At 33.3% G+C, this 27,460-nt stretch overlaps 1 protein-coding gene across 2 annotated transcripts; it reads left to right on the top strand.

Moving 5' to 3' along the window:
- LOC144968714 (uncharacterized) lies at positions 1-25,193 on the top strand. Of its 2 annotated transcripts, none has more exons than XM_078907320.1 (12): positions 1-330; positions 7,579-7,730; positions 9,592-9,858; positions 11,114-11,914; positions 14,017-14,153; positions 17,170-17,425; positions 18,049-18,256; positions 19,278-19,391; positions 20,066-20,185; positions 23,434-23,506; positions 24,383-24,524; positions 24,883-25,193. In XM_078907320.1, exons 2-12 carry the CDS (start codon positions 7,620-7,622, stop codon positions 24,925-24,927), a joined length of 2,274 nt encoding a protein of 757 aa, XP_078763446.1. In that variant the 5' UTR covers positions 1-330; positions 7,579-7,619; the 3' UTR covers positions 24,928-25,193. The 2 variants fall into 2 exon arrangements, with proteins under 2 accessions (XP_078763446.1, XP_078763447.1); XM_078907321.1 differs by having other exon boundaries at positions 25-270.
- The last annotated feature ends 2,267 nt before the right edge of the window (positions 25,194-27,460 follow it).

Raw genomic sequence — 27,460 nt, 5'->3', positions numbered from 1 at the left:
GAACAATATGAGATGAATGAAGGAAGAAAATGTCTAACTTATAGGAAAGAAGAAAAATAAACACAGTGCTTTTTGTGATGAAATCTGCACTCTCATTTACATTTTCTAAATAATGTATTGATTTATATTGAAATTGAATTCGTTATTGTATTCTTGGCAAGTAAAGTTATTTGAAGTTCCGTTCTAGTTATTCAACAAGTGTGGAAACATCACCACAAACTTTATAACAACACAGAACAGTAACACTAACATCCACACAGCTTGTGGCTTGTGAGTGTGGCCCGTGGCATCTTTGCTTTTCCATTTCGTTATATAATACGAGAGAGAAAGGTTAGATATGACTCAGCAATGTAATTTTCTTACGTTTCAAGAAACCATATGCATATATAAGGGTCTTATCAATGTGTTATTTCTGTGACTAGAGCTTGGCATTGTCGTAGATTCACTCGATTTTTTCTTTTACTTTTCACTTTTGGCCATCCATTCATGCGACAACACAGCCACCTGCTGCGTGCCATGTTTCGCAATCATATATTTATAATTCAAATTATATTTGATACAACTTTGTATGGCTATAAGAAACTAAAATATCCAAATCAAAGCCTCTAGTAAGGATATTAATGGAATTTTAAAATGCCTCAAACTTTGGACCTGGTGACCCACTCCACTCCACTCCAACTCAACTGCTACTCACAACCCACTCTTACTCTTTTACTAACTTTAGGCAGTTTAGTGAGCAGCAGCAGTGGCAGTCAAATTTTGACCCAACTCGCCCATAGGAAAGTTGTGACCGAAAATTGCCGTTCGCGTTTTGGGGGGTTCAATTAAAGATGCATAACTTCGTTATAAAGAGGAATATCGCAGATATTTTGATATCATTATTTTCGTCTTTCAATTTCCTTTTAAATGGTGCCAATTAAGGAAAAATCCATTGATAACTCCAGAAGTTATATGAAGTTAAAATTTGGCAATTTTCAAATGCATTTATTTTTTTATTTACCGCGTGTGTTTTTAAAATTTAAACGCTTGTTTTTAGAATAACATCTAAACTTTATTCATGCCAAATTTCAGGGCTCTATATCGATGCGCAGACACCTTTTAACTCTGCGCCGAAATGCCTTGTTTACATTATCTTCTCATCATGGCTGCCGGACGATATCGATATTCATATCGATATTTTAAACTTAGTTATGTATTATGTTAAATTTAGTCCATAATATTTTCAGTACTATTATTTGCTATGTTTTATTTTTGAATACATACTTTCCATCTTTATTTATAGGCTTTTTATAGTTTTTGTTTTAAAAGTTTGTATATTTCTTCTCTTTGTGAATCCGATATTAATAATATCGATATTTTAAAAATACCAATTGCTTTAATTTAATTTTATTTTTCTTTGCCATCAAGTCATCAAGTTTCTTTCCCATATGTTTAGATATGTTTATCATTTGTATCCATATTCTAAAGGCCTTAGCCTTAAGAATTATTATGGTAAGAAGTTCTATTAGTTTTGACACCCCCATATATTGAGAGAGAAGGGGGGAGGGGGTGGGGGGATAAAATTATATTAATTGTCAGTTCAAATGATGTAATAGCAATAAACCCAAAGTGGTTCAGCAGAATTTTTTTAAAGTATTAAAAGCCAGAACTTTCCTTCTAATTAGGTATAATAGGGAATCTGTTTCAATTTATTTGAACTTTTTCAATCTACCATTTTATTTATATGCAATTAAATTGCCATAGGTAAAAATAAACTCATTATGACATTACACAACATGTTTATATCTTTTCATTTAAATACTCTCAAACCCTTTTTTATTCTCTATGTATTAATTAGAAGAGGGGAATTATTTGCAATTGTTTCAATGAGATATTGGGGATAAATCCAAAAGTGATAGAGCAAATTGTTTCTTACGTCTAGCCGAGTTTTTGATTATGTAACATTTGCGTCATATTATGTAATAATGTGTTAATTTGAAATGTTTATCTTCCTCTTTATTAATGTAAATGCATTGTCCTCGATAAGACGAACATTTTGGTATACAATATATTATAAGAACTCCATATTGACTGTTTTAAACCATTTTTTATTAACATCACGCGATTTCGGTCACAACTTTGCAATGGTAATTTTGGGGTAAAAATCGGTCTGAAATTTCAGACTTTGAACTGCCGTAACTACATTTCTAATCAAGATACAAACAAAATTCAAACTGTTTTGTAATCTGTGTTGCCAGCTCTTTCATATGACATTGGTTTCAAGTGTGTGAGGTACATTTAGAATTTCTATTAAACTCCCTACTAACTTACTCTTCCTATTACTACTCTTGACTTAACTCACATTTCCACCTCGCCATCATCTCAAAAGTAAAAGAGTACAGTCTTGTACTAACAGTCACTAACTTTTAATTCAAAATTAATGGCATTTCTGAGACTGACCTAACCTCACCTCCACTCATCATATGAATGTCATATTATTCTTTGCACAAGAAGCAAATAAAATTTGAATTATTTGGAAAGATAGACAATGAAGACGGTCATTCTCTCCCCCACCTCCCCCTGCCTTTAAAAAAATAATTCGTTGTTACGGAGATAAAAAGTATAAAATATAAAAGATTATGGAAGTGTCAAAATTGGCCAATTTGGCTAGGGGGACCAAGATTTTGGTCTCCCTCGTCATATTGGTCGATTTTGGCTAGGGAGACCAATATCTTGGTCTCCCTAGCCAAAGTGGCTCGTTTTGGCTAGGGAGACCAAGATTTTGGTCTTGACGTAAAACTGTATTTTCGTTTATAGAACTTTTTTTTTTATGTTGAAGAGGCGAGTTTTTTCTTCTATTTATTTATTGCTTGCCTGTTTTTGTTGTTGCTGTTTTTGCTTTTATTATTTAAGGGGAGGGGGGGGGGGTGGCTCTTTATAGTCACGCCAAAAAATGTCAGAAAAGAGATTGCAAGTTATCGGCCGGTCGCCCACACAAATTTTTTTTTTTTAAAACAATATTTATAGATTTTTGCTAGGTTAACGGTGTATTCATTTGTAGAACTGTTCCTTCATGTTGTGGATTGGTTGTTTTTTTTTGTTTTTTTTTTTAAATTTTATTTATTTATTTATTTTTATTTATTTTTATATATTGGTTTGTTTGTTTTTTGGCCTTGTAGCTAACATTATTATCATACCCCCCCCCCCCCATACGATATTTATTTTTGTACTCTTCATTTTTAAATTCCTTTTGGCAAGATAGACCGTGATTTTGGCCTCCCAAGTAAAGCCGTGTTTTCATTTATGGAATTATCGGTGGCTTTTTCTGTTTTGATCTCGTATCACAGTCTCCCTTGCACCCAACATCTCGGTTGTTTGTGGATCGCCCCCCCCCCTGTCCACCACTAGCAGTTTATTATTTTCTCTCCGTGTCTAAAGAGGGCTCCGCATGCATTGTTATCTAATATTAAATAACAAGACTGATTTTCGTAATATCGTGATTTTTATATAACTTTGGTATTATAACGTACTGTAATTATATCAAGGTTTTGTTCTTGTTGCTCGTGTTCGAATATCTCTGATTTCCATTTCGTATTAAAATAGCGTCGCAATTTTTTCCGTTTAAAGAAAATTCTCTCACCATAATATTTGGTCCCGCGGTTTTACGCATTTTAAAAATGAAAAATATTCATTAAGGTTAGGTGAATATGCATTTTAAAAAAAAGAAAAGAAAAAAATATGCAGGCTTCAATAATATAAAATAAACAATTCAGAATCAACGTACAACTAAATTCTGTGAACAGAGAAAAATCCCCCCACCCCCACCCATCTTTCTTTCTTCTTTTTTTCTCTTCATTGACTTTTAAGGGAAAAGCCTCTTCTCAAACGAACTTATCTCAGACTCAGTCTCAGATCCAACGAACCAAGGTGTTTGGCGCAGTGGAGACCATGATACGTATCAAAGAGAAAAAGCCGCCGCATTTGGATGGTGTTTTTAAAACTATCCTCTTTTCTTCCTTTTTACTTTTTATCGACACTAATGCGACATAAATGTGTTGCAAGCGCCATAAAACTCTTTACAAACAAAAGCTTTGTATTCGTCGTTGTACTGCATTGTACTCAACAACAAGTACTTCCCCCCCCCCCCCCCAAAAAAGTAACCGGATTTTTGGAACTACATAGAGAAAATTGAAGAACAAAAAGAAAATTCAAATTCAAATACTTTTTGTGTTGGGCGGCTGATAACTCTCTCTTTCTCTCTCTCTCTCTCTCTCTCTCTCTCTCTCTCTCTCTCTCTCTCTCTCTCTCTCTCTCTCTCTCTCTCTCTCTCTCTCTCTCTCTCTCTCTCTCACCTTTACCTACACACGCACATACACAAAAAGTAACTTCCTTGTTGTCTGTTGCGCAGAGGTCACCACATTTATTGGGCTAAATGGGTGTGTGAGTAAGAGCTGAGAAATATGTTTTGGAAGCGATTCATCAGATAGGCAATATTGCCCCAAAAGCAGGATTTAATTGGTATACAGATTTTTTAGGAGGTAAAATTTAGCCAATAAAGTTGCAGATAAAAACTGCTGAAGATATGGCTATTTCTCAGAAATAAATTTGTATCTGCAAATCGAACTACTTTGCATCACCTGTAAAGTATTTTGAAATGGCAATTCATATATGCATCATGCGGTGATACAGGGAAATTTTAAAAGGTTTTTGTTAGCTGCCTGTGTGTTGTTTGGGCATTGTGACTAAATGGCCAATATTTGTATAATATATGATAAACATTTTTTTATTTAACTAGTAAAAAGCCCGCAATTTCGCGGGGAAAGAACTATTTTTATTCGATATTGTATCCACCATCATTTAATGAGGGCAGATTGGTAAACAACGTTGTCTGTGTAACTTGGTACATCCTCTGTTGATTTTTCTGTTTGGCCCAACATGAAGTGTAAGCCACTATAGCCTCTGACCGTCACACAGCAACATACAGTTGTACTTGTGTGAAAACAGGTTGTGGTAACAAAATCAACTGCGAAAATAAACCTGAAGTAGCAGACTTGAGCAGAGTTGAAAGACAATCCTGGGGCTTTCCGAAAGCTCATACAAAGGGAAACAACTCAAATAATATTCCCTCAACTAACCCCAAGAAAAAATAAAACCTAGTACCTTTAACTAACCCTAATAGTAATAGGAAAAACAAACACCCTAGCACCTTTGCTAAGACTTATGGCTAACCCTAATTTTAAAAAATCCTCGGACTGCTTTGCTCTACTTTTCAATACTTCACAAATCAAAATGATGGTCGAGAATCAAAACAATAGTTAAATTAGGAAATTTTAAACTTTCACAAATCTATCAAGGTTTGTTCTAGAGTTTTAAAAATGTTTCTATATGATGACAAATTGAATAAATAAACGCCTGACAAAAGATCAACGGTGAATGAAACACCACAGATGACTTCCTGCTGCTGTCATTAATGATTTATACTTATACCGACATCCCTTATTTATTATTTTTTGTATTATTTTAAATTCCATTGTATTTATTTTCCAACAACAGTCTACACATTTTTATTTTTCATTTTCTAAACTGCATTGCACAGTACCTCCCCGCCTCCCCTCTTTTCACTTAATTAATTGTGCACCTTTAAGAAATATCTAGTATTCTATTTTAATTCGTGCTTCCTTACAAAGGAGCATACTATTTCCTGCCAACCAATGTTTTGTTTATTCATCTTAACTACACCACTACCACATTATCTCATTCATCTGTGGTGTTTCATTCATCCTGTTTTGTTGATAAAGTGAAAACCCCAAACGTTCATTTGATCTGATTAAATTGAAGCTTACGTTCAATTTCACATTATTATATATTTCTTCGAGCTATGAGCTTAGGTGAAAATACAAATTGAAAGAATACTGGGGATGTAGGAGCTTTCGAAATGTCTCCCTTTACTTAACTTATGGAAAAACAAACACCCTAGCACCTTTACTAAGACTTGTGACTAACCCTAATAGAGAAAAAAAATCCTCCGATCTCGAGCTAACCCTAATAGAAAAAATGATGACAAATTGATTCAATAAACGCCTGACAAAAGATCAACGGTGAAAATACAAATTTAAAGAAACTGCGGATGTAGGAGTTTTCGGAATGTCTCCCCTTTACTTAACTTATGGAAAAACAAACACCCTAGCACCTTTACTAAGACTTATGACTAACCCTAATAGAGAAAAAAAATCCTCCGATCTCGAGCTAACCCTAATAGAAAAAAAAAACTCTCGGACTACTTTGCACTACCTTTCAATACTTCACAAATCAAAATGGCGGCCGAAAATCAAAACAATGCTCAAATTAGGAAATTTTAAACTTTCACAGATCTATCAAGGTTTGTTCTAGAGTTTTTAAAATGCTCTATATGATGACAAATTGAATAAATAAAAGTCTGACAAAAGGTCAACGGTGAAAATACAAATTGAGATAATACTGGGGATGTAGGAGCTTTCGGAATGTCTCCCCTTTACTTAACTTATGGAAAAACAAACATCCTAGCACCTTTACTAAGACTTATAACTAACCCTAATAGAAAAAAAATATCTTCCGATCTCGAGCTAACCCTAATAGAAAAAATGATGACAAATTGATTCAATAAACGCCTGACAAAAGATCAACGGTGAAAATACAAATTTAAAGAAACTGCGGATGTAGGAGTTTTCGGAATGTCTCCCCTTTACTTAACTTATGGAAAAACAAACACCCTAGCACCTTTACTAAGACTTATGACTAACCCTAATAGAAAAAAATCCTTCGATCTCAAGCTAACCCTAATAGTAAAAAAGACCATCGGACTGCTTTGCACTACCTTTCAATATTTCACAAATCAAAATGGCTGCCAAAAATCAAAACAATGGTCAAATTCCATCTGTCAACTTTTGGTTGTTCTTCCTGTCGTAAAAACACCAAACTGACAACGTTTTAGAGTGATGAAATTGGTTGATTTTGAGAGTGTTAGTGTCGTCAGTACGTATTTTATGATATTTGTGTGACTCAACGAACCACCAAACTGACTTTAAATTATAAAAGGAAATCAAGTTATCTGTTTATCTCTCATTAGAAAATACATTTCTAATTTTCAAATCATTCAGTAGAGTTGTGCGCCGTACAGTTGTTTTTATTGACTCAAATATGCTATATTTTTTTAAAAGAAAGGATGGTACAAACACTGGGGATTTTACTGATGATAATAACAAATTACAAAAAGAAAATAAATGTCTGACTAAAGTAAGATTCATTAAGTCTGTTTGGTAATCATGTGCTTACCATCTTTTTTCTGCTCTCATTTGTGAAAAGTTACTCTCATACAGTTTTCCTCTTCATTTGGGGACTCACAGTTGAGTGAGGGGAGCACCATCAGCGATGGGCGTATATTCAAAGACTGAGGAATTTGGCCCTTTGAAGTGCATTGTGCAGCCTTACTAGTGTTTGGACATGTCCAGGATTCACTATTTCCAGAATTTAAATAACTCAAAGCACTTTGCACACATTACATGGATATAGCACAATATAAAGATTTGCACTGGAATTTATTTTATTTTTTTATTTTCACAGTACAGAAATTTACTTCTGATCATCATCATGTCAAAGCTGAAATGGATATGATGGAGACAGACAATCTTAGTCGGAATCGGAGTGTGGGTCAGGGAGATGGGTCCCCAAGGGCCCCCTCGCCTCGACCCATGAGACAGCTGGAATTCAACCAGGTAAGGGACATTTTAGGCTAGATGGAATATTGCTTGATGGCAAAATATCTAGGTAAACTTAAATCAACTGGGGGAAAAATGTTTATGGGTAAAGGTAATTTATAAGAGACAGTTTTTTTCTCTGTGGAATACTTACAAGCATTCATTGTTTGATATGATGAGACACTTTTAAAAGTGTATTTTAAAGATATTTTGATTTGATGTGCTACCATCTTTATACAATAAATGAAAGGTTTATGAAAAATATCAAGTATTCATCTACAGTGATGCCAAAACTCTGGTTTCACCGGAAAAAAATCCGGTCTAGAGCAAAAAATTATAGGTTACGGGCAACTTCTGTCAAATTCTGGTGAGGTCATTTTGGTCCACCATCACATCATCATCATTGCGGATTGCTTACAAACTTGCCTGTTACTGTTTAAAGTGCATCCATAGCACTGCTTCCAAATACTTGTCTTCTTTCTTTCTACAATCCGAATCACTCTCTCTGATCATCTACTTTCCTGTACTAGAAGCATTTGATTCCTAAGTCGAATTTTTCATAACATGCTTTCGCATATTCTGCTCCCTCTGTGTGGAATGCTCTTTCAGCAGACACTAGACACCGTATTTCTCTGTCCTCCTTTAAAGGCTCTTTGAAGACAAGAGTATTTCCTTTCAGTTTTCTTTGAGCGATTTTATTGATTTTGTTGAATGATATATATGAACGCATGTGCATATATAAGCGCTTTCGAGCACTGTTGGTGGAAAGGGGCGCTATAGAAATTACACATTATTATTATTATTATTATTATTATTATTATTATTATTATTATTATTATTATTATTATTATTATTATTATTATTATTATTATTATTATTATTAATATTATTTTTGTTACCACCACTAGTACAACCACCACCACCACATCATCATCACTACCACAACTACTACAATCACCACAAACACATCATCACTACCACTACAACAGCAACCAATACCACCACTACCAACACGTCATCACTACTGCTACTACTACAACAACCACCACATCATTATCACTACTACCACCCCCACTACAACCACCACCATTGGGTTTTGTATTTTGGAGCTTTACTTCATTTGAAATAAAGGGACTTTGGATGGGATGGTATTTGGCATTGTGTTTACTTATTGTATAGTTCTTATCAGCTATCAGTTTAGAATTATAGGATATATAAACACAATGCCAAATACTCCCAATTTTCATGTCTGCAGAAATTCCTCTTTCGGCATTGAAATTCCTCCGAGTCGTATCTGAAATTCCTCTGGCCAAATTTTAAGTTGGCATCTCTGCATCTATCAAATACAGTGAGCCAGGAAAGTCTTGGATGCGCATTTCAATTGATATTTACTTGTCTTAGCTTACATTTATTTAAAACCTCATATATCTTCAAATCTGGTCACGTTACTTTCTCTTTCGATCAAACATTTTAGTATTAGGGGAATGCGTTTGTCAGAGATTCTGTCCCTTAATTGTGTCCAACACAAGGAACACTATTATTAAGTAGATAACACCTGTAAACATTAGTTTTTGGGACTGGATGGTGACTAAGAGAAAACAAACTCACAAAAGCACACACTTCATATAACTGAGATACCAGACCTGTATGGATAGTTATTTGTAATTATTATTTGGTCACTAATCAAGGACTAAATATAGTTGCAAATGCACTCACTCAGTGAACCAACATTTGTAATTTATCCTCTTTGATGTTGACTGTTTGGAATCAAATATATAATATTAGCATCCACTGTTATGTCTTAACTTGTAATGATGTCACACTATGTTATTTTCTTATTTTGGTTTTTAAAAAATTAGAATTTCAAATTTTCCTCCAGGCCATGTCTGACTTCCGGCACATGTTCCCTGAGACAGACGAGGAAGTAATTGAAGCTGTGTTGAGAGCTAATAGTGGTATGGTGGATGCTACCATTGATCAGCTCTTGACCATGAACATTGATGCTGAATTTGGGAAGGAAGATGAAGATGATTTGCCAGACCATATACTCATGTCCATGGAGCAGGAAGTCATGGCACAACAACAGATGCAGTCAGGAGCTTCAGGAGTCAGTCGAGATAGAGATAACATGAGCAAGAGTTCAAGGGTTAAGAGTTATTTCTCTCTTTTACCATGCTTGTCAAAATGTATATGATCAATTTGGTGACAAAAACGAACATTCTTTCGTGTGTTAGGTAGTGAATATTCATTGTTTCAGTCAAATTGAGTGTGAATGTGCACTTGTGATTGGAGGTGATTGATATTGGTAGAATGCTAATACAAAATGACAATTTTCAGTGGATGAAAAGGAAAATTGGATCTATCTAGCCTTCTTAACAAATGACTGAAATGTCGTGAAGAGCACGGAAACAATGACACAAGAGATGTGGTCTTTTAAAATTTTATTGTTTTATATATCTGACAATTTTTTTTGTTTTTTTTTAAAGTGTGTTAATAGAATTGTTTTGATTATTTATAATTTACAAATATTATATCAACTATTATGTAATTACCTGACGTGAATTTTTACCAGTCATTTTGCAAAAAGCATTCACTTATCAGCATACTTTAGTACAAATTTTTTTCCCATTCATCACGTAACTTAGCATTTGATGTTTTTAAGGCTTAAATATATACATTTTGACAACATTGTTATTTTTCTCTTATACTGCTTGATGATTCATCCAAAATAGAGCCTATTTTTGCCCGCCTCCATCTTGCATAATAATGGGGTTGCAAGTCTCCATGGATGGTAGCTCAAGCGTAGTGTCCATTTTCTTGTTTAGTGTATTATATTGCCAAACTGCATTTGTCTTGTCATTTGTTCTGTAATGTCCTCCAGCCCAACTGCCTTTGTGCTGCTGTGGCACTTCATCACAAACCTTACTATAACTTATACTTCTGAACTTATTTAGACAAAGTGAGCCAAGTCCTGTCCCTTTAGGCACTCTTGGTTGGAAGTGTCTCTACTTGTTTCACTTACCTATCTAATCTAAAACTACTGTTTTTTTTCTTTTCCAAAACCAATCTTCAACACATTTGAGCGATTTCTGTCTTTTGGTACAGTTCAATCTCTATTTATGTCCATTGTTTGGGGTGTTATCTTGTAGGTTAATGTGTTCTGTTTTTTGTTTGTTTTTGGATTTTAAGGAATATTCTGTTTGGCATAATGTTCTCCAGCGTCTGTTTAAAAAATATATTTTTAGTTTTTATGTAAGTTTCTCCAGAGTAGTCTCTCTACTGAAGCTACTATATCCTCATTAAGATTTGAACAAATCATCATTTTTACAATGTTGATACAAAAAAAATTTGAGTAGGGCTTGCACTTGGTTTTAATGTTTTGCATTTGTTTACTTCCACAGAAAGCTTTAGAGGCCTTTTCATCATCAAGACAAGACAGTGAAGATTGTCCTCCATCTTATACTGAAGCTGTTCAGTCCCATTTGTCTCACCACTACCCACGTGGTAGTAATGGTGGAAGCAGTGGCAGTCGCCGACATAAACACTCCTCCTCAACTCCTTCATCATCGGCACTGCCTTCATCTATAGCAGGGTGTTACAACAATGGTGGTGTTGGTAGCAGCACCAATAATGGTATCATCAGCTCGGGTAACAATGCTGCTTCAGGTAGTAGGATTGGTAGTGGTGGTCACCACCACCACAATCGACTACCAAGGCATGGAATGCAACATTTACTAGATCTTGGCCCAGATTCGGCCCCCAATGCTAATTTAGCATCCTCAGGTAAAGTCTCTCCCCCAGTCGGAGGTAATGTTGATACTACTGCACTACCTCAAGCAAGTGTTGGACATCTGTCTTCAAGTCGAAATCAACATAGTCGTCACCATCATCATCACCACCATCATCACCATCACAGTAGTCGGTCTTCCAATCATCATAGCAGTCGACGGATAAGAACAGATAATTCCGACAATTTGTCTCCTCATCACAAATCATCTTCTTCCTCTCGTCCAGGACGCAATCTTCTAGCCGCTATGTCTGCCTCTCATCATAGCTCGCCCTCTTACACCCTCCACGAATTAACATCAGAGGAATTTGGGTTTGTTAGACCGCAGAGGAAAGAAGCTTCATTTGATAGTCTGGATTCATCAAGGAGGGAGAAAAGTCCTTCTCATCACTGGCAGTCTGGTAGTAGCAGAGAAGTAAGTTTTGAGTTAAATTACAATGATCTCTGTTTATAAGCACAGTCCTCAGAAATTATGCAGAGTGTGCTTATACTTATAACTTGATTCTAATTTTATTTTATTTATTTATTTATTTTTTACACTGTTAATGTCTAGTCTACAATTACAAGCTAAATATCTTTTCCTTCTGAATTGCCAGCTTTAAGCGCTGGTTTGAGAAAATGTTTGTTGAAAAGTGTCTGGTTTATTTATGTCTCAAGGTGATTGGATTTGTACGATTTGGATAAGGTAATTTTAAAGTGTATGAAGTTATTAGTCAAAGTGTGCAAGCCTTGCAGTCAATATGTTTGGTTTTGTTTATTCATTGCCTGAACTTTAAATTATTTTAAGACTTAAGTTTTTTAAAGAACTACATGGTTTCGAACCAAAATTTTAAATATTAGAGTTTTAAAAAAATTTAATTAAAATTGAGCTTTATATAGCGCAATATCCACTGAAATGTGCTCAAAGCGCTTTACAAGGGGTCCCTGGTCAACAGCAACATTTAACATGTAGGATGGGACATGACGCCTGTTAGGCGATATTACAATTTTTCGGACAAAGACAACGCTGTTAACGGCCAGGTACTCATTTTACACTTGAGTACGGTGAGAGAATGTGAGTAAAGAGCCTTTTCCAAGGGCTCAACTATGCACCGAGCACGAGGCTCGAACCCAGGACCTTCCGATCCGAAAGCGAGTGTCTTACCACTAGACCACATAGTCATAGCCGCACAAGAGTTAACAACTAATACTTTATTAAGCATCTTTAAATTAAAAAATACACACATTTTATACACATTCTATTTTATACCATCTCTAATTTTGATCACCTCACCTCACCTAATCTCATTCTCCTGACCAAGGTGGTCGTAGAGGAGATTTGAGAGATGATTATAAGTAATCGCATACGCTATCTGAGCATGTGCCAGAAGCTGGACTCCAAAAGTGTGTCATTTTATTTTTGAAGAAGACAGCAATTAAGTCTTCTCTCTATCTTTAACTTTAAATCTGGTTTGTAATTTTAGCAATGGGTCAAAAGTATTAGATTTATAACAACTTATGATCTCCATACTTCATATCTCTTCACAGATTGGATTAATAAAAAGTTTTAATTTCTCAAAAGCAAATTACGTTTTGAATCATTATAAGTCAGACAGATGTGCAAGCCATAGAAGAAAAGAGGAAGCTTTTATATAGCATTATATCCACTACAGTTAGTGTGTGCTCAAAGCTCATTACAAGAGATCCCAAGCCAACATCAATACTAAATTTGCTGGTCGAGACATGACACTTGTAATTTATAATTTTTTAATGTCTATCACTTTTTCTTTTTTTTTTTTTGAAAGAGACAATGTTATTACTGGTCAGGTTATCACTTTACACCTTAGTTCTTTCCCAAGGACTCAAGTTCAGGACGTACAGTCACAAACTGAGCATCATACCACTAGTCTAAAAAGCCTGGTTCTGGCACAGAGTCATCTCAGACCTGCCATTTCTACCAATTTTACCAGAATGTTTTGATTTGAATTACTGGTTTTGAAGGGAATTTCTGATTTTCCTATTTTTTTAGTATCCATTTTGAATTTTAAACATTAGTTTTGACTTTTGTTTTGATTCCGATTTTTATACAATAAATGTTACCTATCATCAGCTCAGTGATTTTTGAGTGGTTACTATCCAGCCATCAATCACAAAATGTGTTCTGTTGAGGTCTTTGCATACAGAATTTCTTGGGTATATTTTAACTAACGGATCTCTGTATTACTCTCTATATTTATTTTTTGAAACGATGATAAGCTCGCTTTGAAACAAATTAATTGTTGTAATTAAGCTAAAAATACAACAAATGACTATCTTCACCATAGAATAAAAAAGTTCATAAGAATTGCAAGTGGCAAACTGTTGAGCATGTTATATTGTGATTTCACCCAAACTCCCTTTTTTTTTGTGTGAATACAATTTGATTTTAAAAAAATATAATAATATGTTGCATTTCTGGTCATTTCCAAAGTGAAATTGTATTTCTGTTTAATTAATGTGAACAATACAGACAAGTGTTGATTTCCTTTCCAATTCCAGTCATCTTCACTCAAACGTCCAGCTTTCAAAAATTGGAATCCGCCTATGCTGGGAACTCTTCCAGATGACTTCTTGAGAATAACACCTGCTATGAGCTCTACCAACACTCATCACAAACATGCTCCTCACCTTCATAGGTAAATGAATATGTATAAGTGACAGCGTTTCATCTGTAATCTTAGAGCGAAAAACAGAAGAGAAGCAAGACTTAGATGGAAATGACTTATTGAAGACACAAGATTTATTAATCATTTGTTAGGCAGTTTTACAATGCCACCAAATTATATTGCTGTAACTGGTGCTGCTCGAAGCTCGAAGAAATAAATGACAATGTGAAATTGTAAGCTTCAATTTGATATATCTGTTTTCGTATATTAAATTGAAGCTTACATTTAATTTCACATTGTTATTTACCAAATTATAATAGTTCATCGTTACACCTAAAAAAAAAAATACATGAGTATTTCTGAACTAATGAACAGAAGAGCACATCAGAAATAGCACAGTCAAACTATATGAAGTACTGGGTGGGGTTCTTACCTCCCACAGTGGGCAGGGAGGTACTTATTGTGTCTTCTATCCCCCTATATCTGTTTTCCAACTTGCATTTTGTCTTTGTCATGGAATGAGATTGCTTGGTTTTGTTCAGGCCCTGGTCGGAGTCCTTGGCTGGGAGGGAAACAGTCAAATGCATAGTTATTGTTTTGGGAGATGATATTTTTTTCCTTGTAAATCATCTCTCTGTTATGTATTATTATATTTGTTATAATTTATAATGTAAGCATTTGGGTGTATTCCTCTTAGTGGGGGCCGTGCTTGTGTTCAGACGAGACTTATTGGTGATCTCAAACTAAGTACATTGATGGTATGCTCTTGGAATCTACATCTGATCCCTATTTTATCCCAGTTCCCCTTTGTCTTACTTTTTCTTGGCTGCTTTGATTGTAATTCTAGAACTTTTTACTATCCCATTTTCTTCCTTTTTACTGGCGTTGATATAACCTATTGTGTTGCAAACGCCGTAAAACCCTTAAAAATAAAAACAAACTATATGAAGTAAAGTTGATACACATTAAATAAGAATTTCACAAAAGAAATATGAATGTTGTATATCTGAAGTCTGCAATTTTAAACAAGTACTCAGTCATGCGTAACATATTTTTAGTCCTTGTTTTAATCTCATTTTCATAAATTAGACACTTTTCTCTTTATGGAAAACCACTTTACATAACATAACATAACATAACATGTGGTATAGGGCAAAATAGGATAAGATCCTTTGAATGCCCTTAATATTAATTAGTAATGCCATAAATCTATTGATTAAATATTACAATAACGATACACGTGGTAAAGATAGTATTTCAACTTAAATGTACTCATGTGGTGTACAAACATATATCTTTAACCGTGACATGCAAAGCGCACACACAACCACACACACACACACACACACACACACACACATACATACACACGCGTATAGAAGATAACCATAATAATATAATAATGCATAATATATACATACAAGATTGAAAGCCATGTCAACAGCAGAGCAAACAAGTATTATTCGTCATATATAAATCTCCCATCATATAATTCCCTGTCTACTAACACCTTGAAATAATCCATAGATTTTGCATTCTTTGTTTCAAATTTCAAACTGTTCCATTTCTGAACAATACGAATACCGAACCAGTTTTGTCTTATGTTTGTTTTGCATCTAGAGACAAAAATCTTAAACTTGTCCCCTCTAGTAAAAGTAATATTAGAATATGAAAAAAAATCAGAAAAGTCTATCCTATCCAGACCATGTACCAATCTATAAACCTGAATTAAATCCCCACGAATTCTTCTATATTTCAAACTGGGTAAGTCAAGAAATTCTAACCTTTCCTTATAAGATAAATACTGTATTGTATAAATTTTTTTGGTAGCTCTCCTCTGTACACTTTCAATACTAATAGATTGTCTTTTATATAATGGGCTCCAGATGCAATTTCCGTATTCTAGAATTGGTCGAACGAGCGATTTATACAAATATAAAAATGTGGTTTTATCAAGACTTATAAAGGTTCTATATATTATTCCCATCATTTTGTTTGCACGGCTTACACAATTATCAATATGTAAATCAAAATTCAAATGTGAATCAAAAGTAACTCCCACATCCTTTTCATAAGGCACAACGGAAAGTAGATTTGACATAGAAGTATCGGTAAAATAATTATGACATGGATTATTTTTTCCTATATGTAATACTTTACATTTCGAAACATTAAAATCCAAATGCCATGTTGTAGACCATTTGAAAAGTGAAAATATATCATTTTGTAGAATGTTATGATGTTCAGTTGTACTATAGATCTTTGTATCGTCTGCAAACAGTTTGCAGGCTGAATTTATGCCACATGGTAAATCATTTATATATAAAAGAAATAAAAGTGGTCCCAATACGCTTCCTTGGGGTACACCGCTAATTACATTCTTAAAATCCGACCCCACACCATTGACAATGACCCTTTGTATTCGATTATTAAGAAAGTCTTTCCCTTACAAATATTTATAACATGTCTACACTATCTATATCTTGTGCGAAGAGCAAAGCACTTTCTTGCTTACAGTTCAATACTCTCTGGTGTATTTCTAGATTGTCTTTTAATGGGCTCTCCTGACCTTCCATGATGGATAGGCCTTACTTTTTCTTGGGTGCTTTAATTGTATTTCTAGAATTTTTAGACTGTCCCATTTTTTTCCCCTTTTTACTGGTGCTGATATGACCTAAACGTGTTGCAAACGTTGTAATACTCTTTTTTTTAAATATCTGTGTGAATGTCAAATTTGACGTATTGATTGAAGTTGAAGGCAACAAGTCCTCTTTGGGTCATAATATAAGTATAAATCAAGTGAGATCAAATTTGCACAGAAATTCTACCTGCATGATATAGATAATGGAAGACCATTCTACATAATTCCACCTGCATTATAAACAATGGAAGGAACATTGATCATAGTGAAATGTGCATCTGTGCTTAATAATGTGCCATAATGTGCCATATATTTTTCATATATTTTATTTTATTTATTCATTTCCTTACAAGAGGTCATCTTGAATTTCACGCTATGCTTATTTTATTAAATATTATTTTACAGAGCAATGTCGGCAATAGGACCAGAGAGGCCATCAAGATTTATGACAACTTCTGGTGGTGCAGACATACACGGAAGTCAAGGATCGAATGCTAGGATGGACAGCCAAATGACATCATCATTTAGACACACAGGCAGGTCCAACCCTAACAAACCCCATCGGTCACTGTCATTTGCTGGTCATTCATCCAGTCATACCCCATCACATCAGAGGTCAGAGTTGCCAAAAAGAGCGTTGACACAACTACACCCTGCTGCTGTGAGTTATTAATATTACATATATATTTTTATAAATCAACCTAAACACCATGTGTCTGGTTATTTGGGGCTTTTAATTCGTCCTCCGTTTAACTAATAAGGTTAAACACAGATTTGCTTTTTTAATTGAGTCAGTAGAAAAAAGTTATGAAAAATAGAAAAAAATATGTTTTATTAACACTTTTATCCTAGACATGATGCCTTATTTTATTATATTTTGTTATTCAACACAAAAAGATTGTTTTTTTTTTTTTCCAAAACTTATGTCATGTTATACTTTTCAACCTGAACTGCAGGGAGCTCTTGCTTTCTTTTCTATTTTTTTCAATATTTTGTCTCAGTCAATATTCCTGTTTGTCCGTATGTTATTTTGCATTTTTATTTTCCTCTTGTAAATAATATCAAAATTTTTGTATGAATTTAAAAACTATATGCAAGAGAATCACATGTGCTGGTAAACAAAAGTTAAAATCGTAATTGTTGTTTTGTCTTTGGTTTCATAGGCTCTGAATTACCTAAAAGTGTTTTTTGTATCTTACTTTATTCAATTTGCTTTTGTTTTTTTGTTTTTTTTAATGAAATAACTATGAGTCCCACTTTTTAGCCATAATTTTCTTTTTACAGAACTTGGCTCAACATGAGCTTCGCTCTGACATTCTCCAGGAAAGAATGAAGGAGAATGAGCGTCGCCGCCACATAGCAGCTAGCAGTGGTCTTGATCCTGAGTTGACTCAGTACTTAGAGGATGAACGACTAGCTATCATGTTGCAGAACTCTGAATTCTTACAAACACTGAGGGGTGACAGAAGCTTTATGATGTCTTTGGAGCAAGGTCAGACGTGATTCTGAGAACTTTTTTTTTTATTATTATTCTATTCCAATTCCTTGACACTTGTTGTCTTTTATCTGACATGTTCAATTTAATTGAAATTGAAATGCATTGAATTGTTGTACAAAGCAAACTATATCTATCTAAACAAATTAATGGAGTATTATACCATTTAAAAAAGAATTTGGTTCTCTCAAACAGATCGCCTAACTTAGAAACAAACTGGTCTGGTTTAAATCTTTGTTCAGTGTGCATTCTTTCCAGCTTGCTTATTCAGCTCTGTTTAGGTCAGTGGCTTAAAGTAAATAATATCTTTAAGAAATACTTTATGGTAGACTAGGGTCCTATCAAAAGGTCAGGGAGCAAAACATGTTTATATCCATTACACTCTACGGTATTAGAAACTATGAGCCTCTTGGCTGTTAAAAGATAATGTTAAACATGTAGTATATCTTTCCCATGTTGTGTGTTCTCTTGAAGAAAATTTTTCTATACCAAGATGCTTTACTGAGAAATAACATTGGTTCTTTAAAAAAATTTTTAAAGAGTTTCCGTTTTTTCTACTGGGTGTTTATTTTTATTACTACCCGAAAAAGAATTGAAATAGCTTTTTAAAAAACTAGAAAGGATAAAAAAAAAACATCTAGTTTTCTGCATAGTTTTTCATCACAATTCGAGGGGTTTTTTTTGTGGTGAAAATTTCAGGAAGATGTATAAGCCATTACAATACAGTTACAAAAATTGGAAGAAATATAAAATCGCATCAAAAAATTGTGTTAGTCAAATTTGCCTCTTTATTTACAAAATGCGTGACAGAATTCTAACGAATTATAGCATCTTCCTGAAATTTTCACGACAATAAACTTGAACAGTGGTGGAACACTATACAAAAACTAGATGTTTCTATCTTTTCTAGTTTTTAAGCTATTTCAATTCTTTTTCAGTTAGTAAATAAAAAACACCCTGTCTATCCTACTTTTTGTTTCCTCACCCCCAACCTGCTTCACACAAACATTTATTTCAGATCACTCTGGGCAAGAGTTTGAAGAACCACCAGTTACTATACCTGAATTGACCGCCACAGAATCCACTATGGTGCCGTCTGTCAACCCAACTGGTCTGGGGTCTGATGAAGAGGGTTAGTATAGTTTTCTTTTTTTCTTTTAAATTAAAATGTCCAATTTTTTTCAATTTGTTTCGTTTTTTTCAGTGTTTTATTTATTTTGTTTTTTTGTTTTGTTTGTTGGTTTAAAATTTAAATTCTTTTCCCAAACCTTTTATTATTAAAGATAACATGTTTAAATGTTTTTCTCTCCTTGAAATATTGGTATTCTAATACTAATCTGTTATTAAAATGAAGATACTGAGATGTATTACAAACACATGTATGTTTTTACTCCAAAGAACTAACTGGGGCTGTGTCTTAAAGTAAAAGTCATTTTCGTTATGGCAATGTGGCATCAAAAATAAAGTTATTTTGGGAATATTTTAAAAAGCCAACTTTAAGAAGATTTAGTATTTATTATTTTATTTCTGTGAAATGGTAGGGAATAATCCAAAAACCGAGGCCCTGGCCTGGCACCAAAATTATAGATGGGACAGCTTCTTGCTTTTCTAAAGTGTCGAAAAAGTGTAGGCAAAGTTCCAACTTTCCACCCTGTGATAAATAGTCATTTCTTGGAAATCTCATAAATTAGAAAAAACAGTAAGAATGTAGAAAGACGATTAATGACAATGTCATTTTTCATCTTTATAGCATGTGCATAGTTTTCCCATATGGCCTGACACATTTTTTTTTTTTTTTTTTAATAGAGGGCTACGGGGATGAAGGCGGACAGACCCTTGAGGCTTTTCCTTTCAGTAAACAGTTACCTCCCCCTGCCAATAGTGAGGACATGGAATTGAGAAAGAAACTGAAACACATGGGAAAATGTAAGTCAAAGTTTGAAAAATAGTTTGATGGGGTTTTCTTTTGATTATCCCAGGCCCCAGGTTTTACAATTTCACACATGTGGGAAGCTCTGCCATACCTGCCTATTATTACAGACCGTCCGTAATTGTTACGGAAGTGTAAGGACAATTACGGACTTACAGAAATAGAAGAAATATTATTGATACAAATGGTCGCAACGCTAAATTAAAAAATAATAATTTTTTTTTCATTATTTACAGCATGCTACAATAAAAAATCTCAATGCCTCGTTGGCTGGCGACGAGTGACGTCTTCAACTCGACACGGAAACTTTACTCTCATCTGTAGACACAGTGCAGTGTCGAAAGTAGGCCATCAATAAGCATATTATTATCGCGGGTTCATTGGCAATGCCCAGTCGAGCCTAAGTAGTAGGCCTATATAACATGATAAGTTTATTTTACATATATAAAAGGGTGTATCTATCATTATATTTGTTTGCTTTAGTATTACTGACCATTAATTACTGATGAATTTTGTATTTCTTACTGAATTTGAAATTTTCAAGTAGGCAGGTATGCTCTGCAAAGAATCTCTATCACCACTTAATATCCTGTCTCTCGGATGATAATATTATTGGGTTGTTAGATGGAGTCAACTATAAGGTCAACACATGGGTGAGGAGAGTCAAACTGAAAATTTTGATTTGCAGAAAAAGGAAAAGTTTTGCCTATTATTTTATGAATACAGTTTGTTTTTGGCTATGTTATTAAAAAGAAAAATACTGTTGTTTTTTTTTTAATGCTTTATTTGTGATAAGTTAAAAAATAATTTTATTTAGATGGAAACACTATCCTCTCTAACAATCTGAAGCCAGTTATATTTAATGCTGTTAAATAATATGAAATGTGTACCTGTCGAGACTAACAATGATTTCATTTGTTATACTACACTGAAATCAGAGACATAGACTAAACATGCTTTCCAAGTCCGTGACAAATAATCTTACTCTATGCATGTGGACGAAGATGCAGAATGGTGTTTGTAAATGAGTCATGTCAAAATTCGATTATTAATTACAATTGCTAGACATGTGGTTTTATTGAAAACATTGATACACAGTCTTTGAACCAAAATCTCACCTTAGGTACCAGACAATTTATTTAAATTATGTCTCTTTTATATATTTGTTTACAAATAGCAGACTGTTAAAAGAAAAGGCAGGATATTAGAGGAGTGTTTTTTGATAAGGAAAATTCAGTAAGAAAACATTTGGAAAACATTGAAAATTGTCCCCGTTCCCAAGAAAGACAAGGTCTCTTGTATGAATGATCTCAGACCTATAGCCCTGACATCTATTGTTATGTAATGTTTCCATCGATTTGTACTGAAAAAGCTTAATTTCCAGTTTGGTTCCCAATATGACCCCTAACAACTTGCATATCAACCAAATAGAAGTGTTGATGATGCCATTAACCTTTTATTGAATAATATTTACAGTCATTTAGATAACCCAGGGTATGTTGCAGTGCAGAATCCTTTTTATTGATTTTTCTTCAGCATTCAACACGATTCAGCCCCAGTTACTTGTTGAAAAGCTGAAATGTTTGAATATAAATCCCCATTTGATTTCCTGGATTCTAGACTTTCTTTTAGAGAGAGCACAATTTGTAGAAATTAATGGAAACAAATCTAATAAAATAATTACTAATATTGGAGCCCCTCAAGGGTGTGTTCTCTCTCCTTGCCTCTTTACGGTTTACACAAATGACTGTACAAGTGACTTGGTCCCAATTTTAAAATTTGCTGACGATCCTGCCCTTCAAGGGTTAATATTTAAAGATGATGAAAAGGCATACAGATCTGAGATCGACAGATTTGTTGGTTGGTGTGAAGATAACTCCCTTAAATTAAATGTAGGAAAAACCAAAGAAATGATTTTTGATTTTAGAAAGAAGACAAATTCCATCAGTCCGCTCAAAATTAACAATCAAGCTGTTGAGCAAGTTTGGGTTTACAAATATTTGGGTATTTTAATTGACAATAAATTGCAGTGGCATTTACAAACTGATACTGATATCTCTAAATTGAACAAAAGAATGTATTTTATTCGGAAACTTTCAGAATTTGACACAGACAAAACGTTATGCACCCTTTTTTATAGATCCTTTTTGGAGACCATTATTACTTTTTTTTATTACAGCATGGTGTGGAAATGCCAGTATTCGCGACATTAAGAAAATTGATCGGATAATTGATAAAGCCAGGAGTTATACTCACCCAATTTCCAATGTGGAAGAACTGTTCAAGAGATTTTGTCTAAGTAAAATGGAGAAAGTTATGAAGGATGGCGATCACCCCCTTCGCAAATATATTAAGTGCTGCATGAGGAGCCGTCGCCTTATATCTATAAGAACAAAGACAACACGTCACCTTAATTCATTTTTGCCACATGGTGTTCGAATTTTTAACGCGCAACTGTGATTTAAATTGAATACTATCTTTTAAATATACACACAAGTTCGGACTAGAGGCCAGAGGTGTGGCCTATCTCAATTTATCAATTTAATATATAAAGTGTTGCTATTGATTGGTTCTTGGTTGTATATTTTTACAGTTTTGTGCATTTGCATATATATATATATATATATATATATATATATATATGTATACATTGTCCGCATAGATTCTCTGCCACGTCTGTAAACTAATTTCCATTTTTTTAAATGAATAAAGTATGTATGTATTATTATTATTATTATTATTATTATTATTATTATTATTATTATTATTATTATTATTATTATTAGTAAGGTTAATAATAATAAATGTACATTTATATAGCGTTTATGCCGAAGCTTCGAAGGGCTTAAGTGAGTTAGCAGATGGGTGACCACTATAGTAGGATTATTTGGGGTTGTTTTTTTTTCACTCACAGTACAGATTGTAGAAAGCTGAATCTCGTACCTTAGGGCTTTCCATTCTTTACGGCCCTGTGCATGCAGCTTAGGTTATTATTATGGCTACATTCCAAATTGTCGTTTTTTCTGATGTGGCTGAAATTGGAATTTTATTCTTCATTAAGTATTGTCGTGTAATCTGGTTATGAAGCTAGTAGGCATGCAAGATCTTTTTAAAGATGCTCATTGTTGATTTGAGATGGAAATGTATACACGTTTTTCCCCTATACATTAAGTATGAAAAGATTAAGTCAACTGCTACGGCTTATGTTATGATTTAATCTCCTTGTAATTTTTTTTTTTTTAAGCATCAAGAAAACAGTTTGCTGCTCTGGCAAGGAAGTTCTTCTCCAAAAGAAAAAAGAGGAATGCTCATCAAATGTATCCTTTTTTTTTTTTGATTTAAAAGCGTGCCAACAATTGTCTGATTACAAACACCAGAATGTTTTTTTATGGCTTTAGAGGGCCAGTGTTTTAAAAAAAATTTTTTTTTGTTTTGCCTGTGTGTGTGTGAGAGAGAGTGTGTTGTGTATATCTTACACATATTTTTTTTTATTTTGTGATCTGTAGAATTTTCAACAATTGGAAATTCAAGGATTGCATCTTCTGCATTATCTCTTTGGACGCAATAAATTTGGGCATTCATTTTATGTTTATCTTAAGACTTTTTAAAAAAATCCATTTTTCAATGAAATCTCTCTTCATTTTCTTTTGTACCTTGGGTGCAATATCTCAACGAAGTTAAGGAATAGAATGAAATGAATGTTTCAAAAAACTAAAAATAAAATAAATAAGGCTCTCTAATTGTTGAAGTGCTAAAGTCCATCATATTTGACTGACTTTGTAACAATTTTGTTTTATAATTGTATATTTCTTAGCGGGTGGTTGGATGGGAGCATCACCCTTGAATCATATACCTATGATGTTCGCATGGGTGTACGATCCGATAGTGATGTCGTTTCTTCTTCTCTTTACTAGCCTATCCTGCTTCTTTGGTTTGTGATTGTATTTTTGACAGGGGATATTTTTTTTTCCTGTAAATCCTCTGCCTGTTTGTTCTTGGTTATTTATAATTTAGCTAATGATATCTTTAGGTTATGCTTTTGATTGACATTTGTACTATTTTTGTTAGATTGCTTGTTTTTTTGTTTCAGCGATCTCTCATATAACCTCAATTGTGTTGGAAGAGACCTAAAGCAACAAACAAACAAACAAACAAAATATATTTCTTAAATATATTCTTAACTTCAAACTTAGATTGAAAGAGTCTCAGGCTCCATCTATGATGAATTTACTTGGTGATGAAGACGAGGAAGATGATACAGAGGAAGTCAATAACGGGGGTCTCAATGCTGTCTCAGATCCATACAATTATAACTCATCCACTGGTAATATGAAGGTAAGGTCTTTGTCCTTATAACCAGATACATATTTAAACATTTGACCAGAAAATTTGTCCTTTGGCAAAAACTCTCAAACCTAGGTGCTACCAAAGACAGCTTGTTTCTTTTCCTTTCGTTTCATTTTATTCTCTCAACTTATCCACTACAAATTTTTAATTTATCAACTCAGTTGTAGTGATCAAATTCATCCCTTAGACATTTTAGGCTTTCTTCTCACATTTTCTCAACACGTTAAGTGTTGCTGTTGGCATTGGGTCCCCTTGTTTAGTGCTTGGGCACATTTAGAGGATTTTGTGCTTTGTGAAATATCACTTTTCAGAATTGAAAATATGCATTTTCATTGTTTCTTTTCAGAATTCATGGAATGAGAGACAAGGCCGCTACTTTGATGAAGTGTGACGATGCTATACATTCTTTATAGTTGACAAGGGAATGCTTCCCCTTTCCTTCGGATGTACATGTGTATTAAAGGCTGTGTAATAATTCATTTCTCACGTTTTTTAAAGACAGATATGACAACCATCAAATAGCAGTGTTGGTATCTTCGATTAAAAATGGTTTTACAAATTATCTTGGAATTATCATGAATGGGTTTTCATATTTTCTATTTTACCGTCAATTTACCTCACTTTATGCAGTTTTAGTTTTTTAAAATAAATTTAAAAGAGAAAGATTGAATAAAAACAAATAGGCATTCTCCTAGGCCTATTGTCTCTATTGCTTTATTTTAAAAGGTTGATGAAGTTTTTATGGTCATAAAGTCCACGTCTGTGGATCATTTTCAACCGAATTTGATGAAAGAATTACCTCTTAGGTTGTTACATAAATTATCCTCTAAAAGTGAGTTTTTGGACTGAGAAAAGAGAATTATCATTATTATTATTATTATTATTATTATTATATTATTATTATATTATTATATTATTATTATTATTATTATTATTATTATTATTATCTCCATCAATATTATAATAATCATAAGTTTTACATAAAACATGAATATTAGTTATTTTTATTCCAATATATAAGACAGGTGGTAGTTTTACATAATGTTTAATTACGGCAATACTATTTAAGTATCCATGTCGTATTATTTCACTGCACGGAAAAATATAGTGTATATACAATTATTCCCCTTAAAATATAATACATACTAAATTTGACCTTTGTTATCTTATAATGGGTCTGCTGTCATATATAGGAAGTGATATATAATAGGTAGTTTTCTATAACTGATAACATTGGTTTACTGTTATGTATTACTTTATGTCTTTGTTTCATCTAAAATCATTTTTTTCAAAACTTTGGTTTGCTTTTTTTTCTTGTGACACATTTGATGTAAAAAGCATGTATCTTTTTGAAGACACGCTTGTTATGTTTACAACACTGATGTAAAATAATTTTATTTTGAAGATTTGTTTTGATTTTTGAACACGTAATCAGAAATCGTCTTACAAGAGAAATTATTTAATTTAAACTTGTTTTTATTCATATGTGATCCATCCACTATCTCAGTGCAGAATTATGTCGGAGTGAACCTGACTCTAAAACTTGGATTTGAATTAGAACTTTCGAAATTTTACTTAAATAAAATGTCATTATTTTGGAGAAGATTTGTAGATTTTAAAAATTCTGACCACTTTTATTTTAATTGAACTTCTGTACAGGTTCATCCCAATAAAATGCCAAATTGAGACAATGGGTTGTATATATGTTTTACCAATCACACAAATGCTTGGTAGTTGTGTACGACATGATATTACATTAGTGTACAGATGTATACATTTGAAATGTATGTATATATTACTGGGTTTCATTGTTTTGTAATGTATAGCTTGACCACTGTTTGATGAGAGCACTGCGAGAGAGTTCTCTGTAAAGATCATGTATCTTCATTTAACACATAAATACGAATGTAATGCTAAATATAATATGCCATTCTATTTTTACAACTAAAATAGTGTAACACGTCATTTGAATGAATGGCACAACTTTACTTATTTGTTCAGGGTTTAATATAATCCCATACTATCAAAATAGTCTGTAGACACGTCAAACAGCAACTAAAATTCTTTCAGTTTTTGAAATGAAAATAAGTAATGTGTACTGTGTCTGAATTGGGGTTTCAACATTTCTTGCTGAAACTGATATATAAGATAAAATCAAGAAGACATCAAAGATTTTGTTTGCTCTATGTTTAATGTCTGACTAAGAGCAATTCATGTCCAAATTTTTTAACACAAATACATCTATGCTATAGTGAAATTGTGATTTCAAAATCCTTTTCCTTACAATCTATCACTCTCAAACATCATGATAGAATTTGTAACTTAACTTATTCTTTTAGGTTTTTATCAGAGTTGTCTAATGAGTTTTTCCCTATTGTATTCCTGCTGCTTTGAATTATATTTGATTTATTTTGAGATATTTCTTAAGCATTTCTTACACCATCCATATGCTACCCGTCCAATAATCTTGATCACTTGGCTCGCTGTTGGTGAAAATGGTATTGTAACAGAAGAAATTTTGGAATCAAGTAAGTCTAGGAAATTAATCAATCTTAGTTTGTTTTTGTTTTTTTGTTTTTGGGGGGGTGGGGGGTGGGGGGGTTCCATTGATTCATCTCATCGTCATTCTGCCACACTGTACTTCTTAATTTGCATTTTAATATCTTTTAAATATTCATAATTTATTTTAATATTTATTATTGTCTTAGACAATGGGGTCAAATGGCATGCCAGAGTAAGTTCATTTATTTCCCAAATTTGTTATTTATTTATTTATATTTTTTTTTTTTGCATGGACTTAGCATGTCTCACATAACATGTCACCCTGTGACCAACAAAGTTTATTAGGAATGTATAATGTATATCGGGTATGCACATTTTTGATATAAAGTACATATTTTTAAAATCAAAATTTACTTTAATAA

The sequence above is a fragment of the Berghia stephanieae genome, chromosome 3, assembly GCF_034508935.2.
Source record: "Berghia stephanieae isolate SIO BIC M18660-M18661 chromosome 3, UCSD_Bste_1.3, whole genome shotgun sequence".
Lineage (NCBI taxonomy): Eukaryota > Metazoa > Mollusca > Gastropoda > Nudibranchia > Aeolidiidae > Berghia > Berghia stephanieae.
The sequence above is the reverse complement of the archived record's forward strand: the minus strand, read 5'-3'. Positions and strand labels throughout refer to the sequence as shown.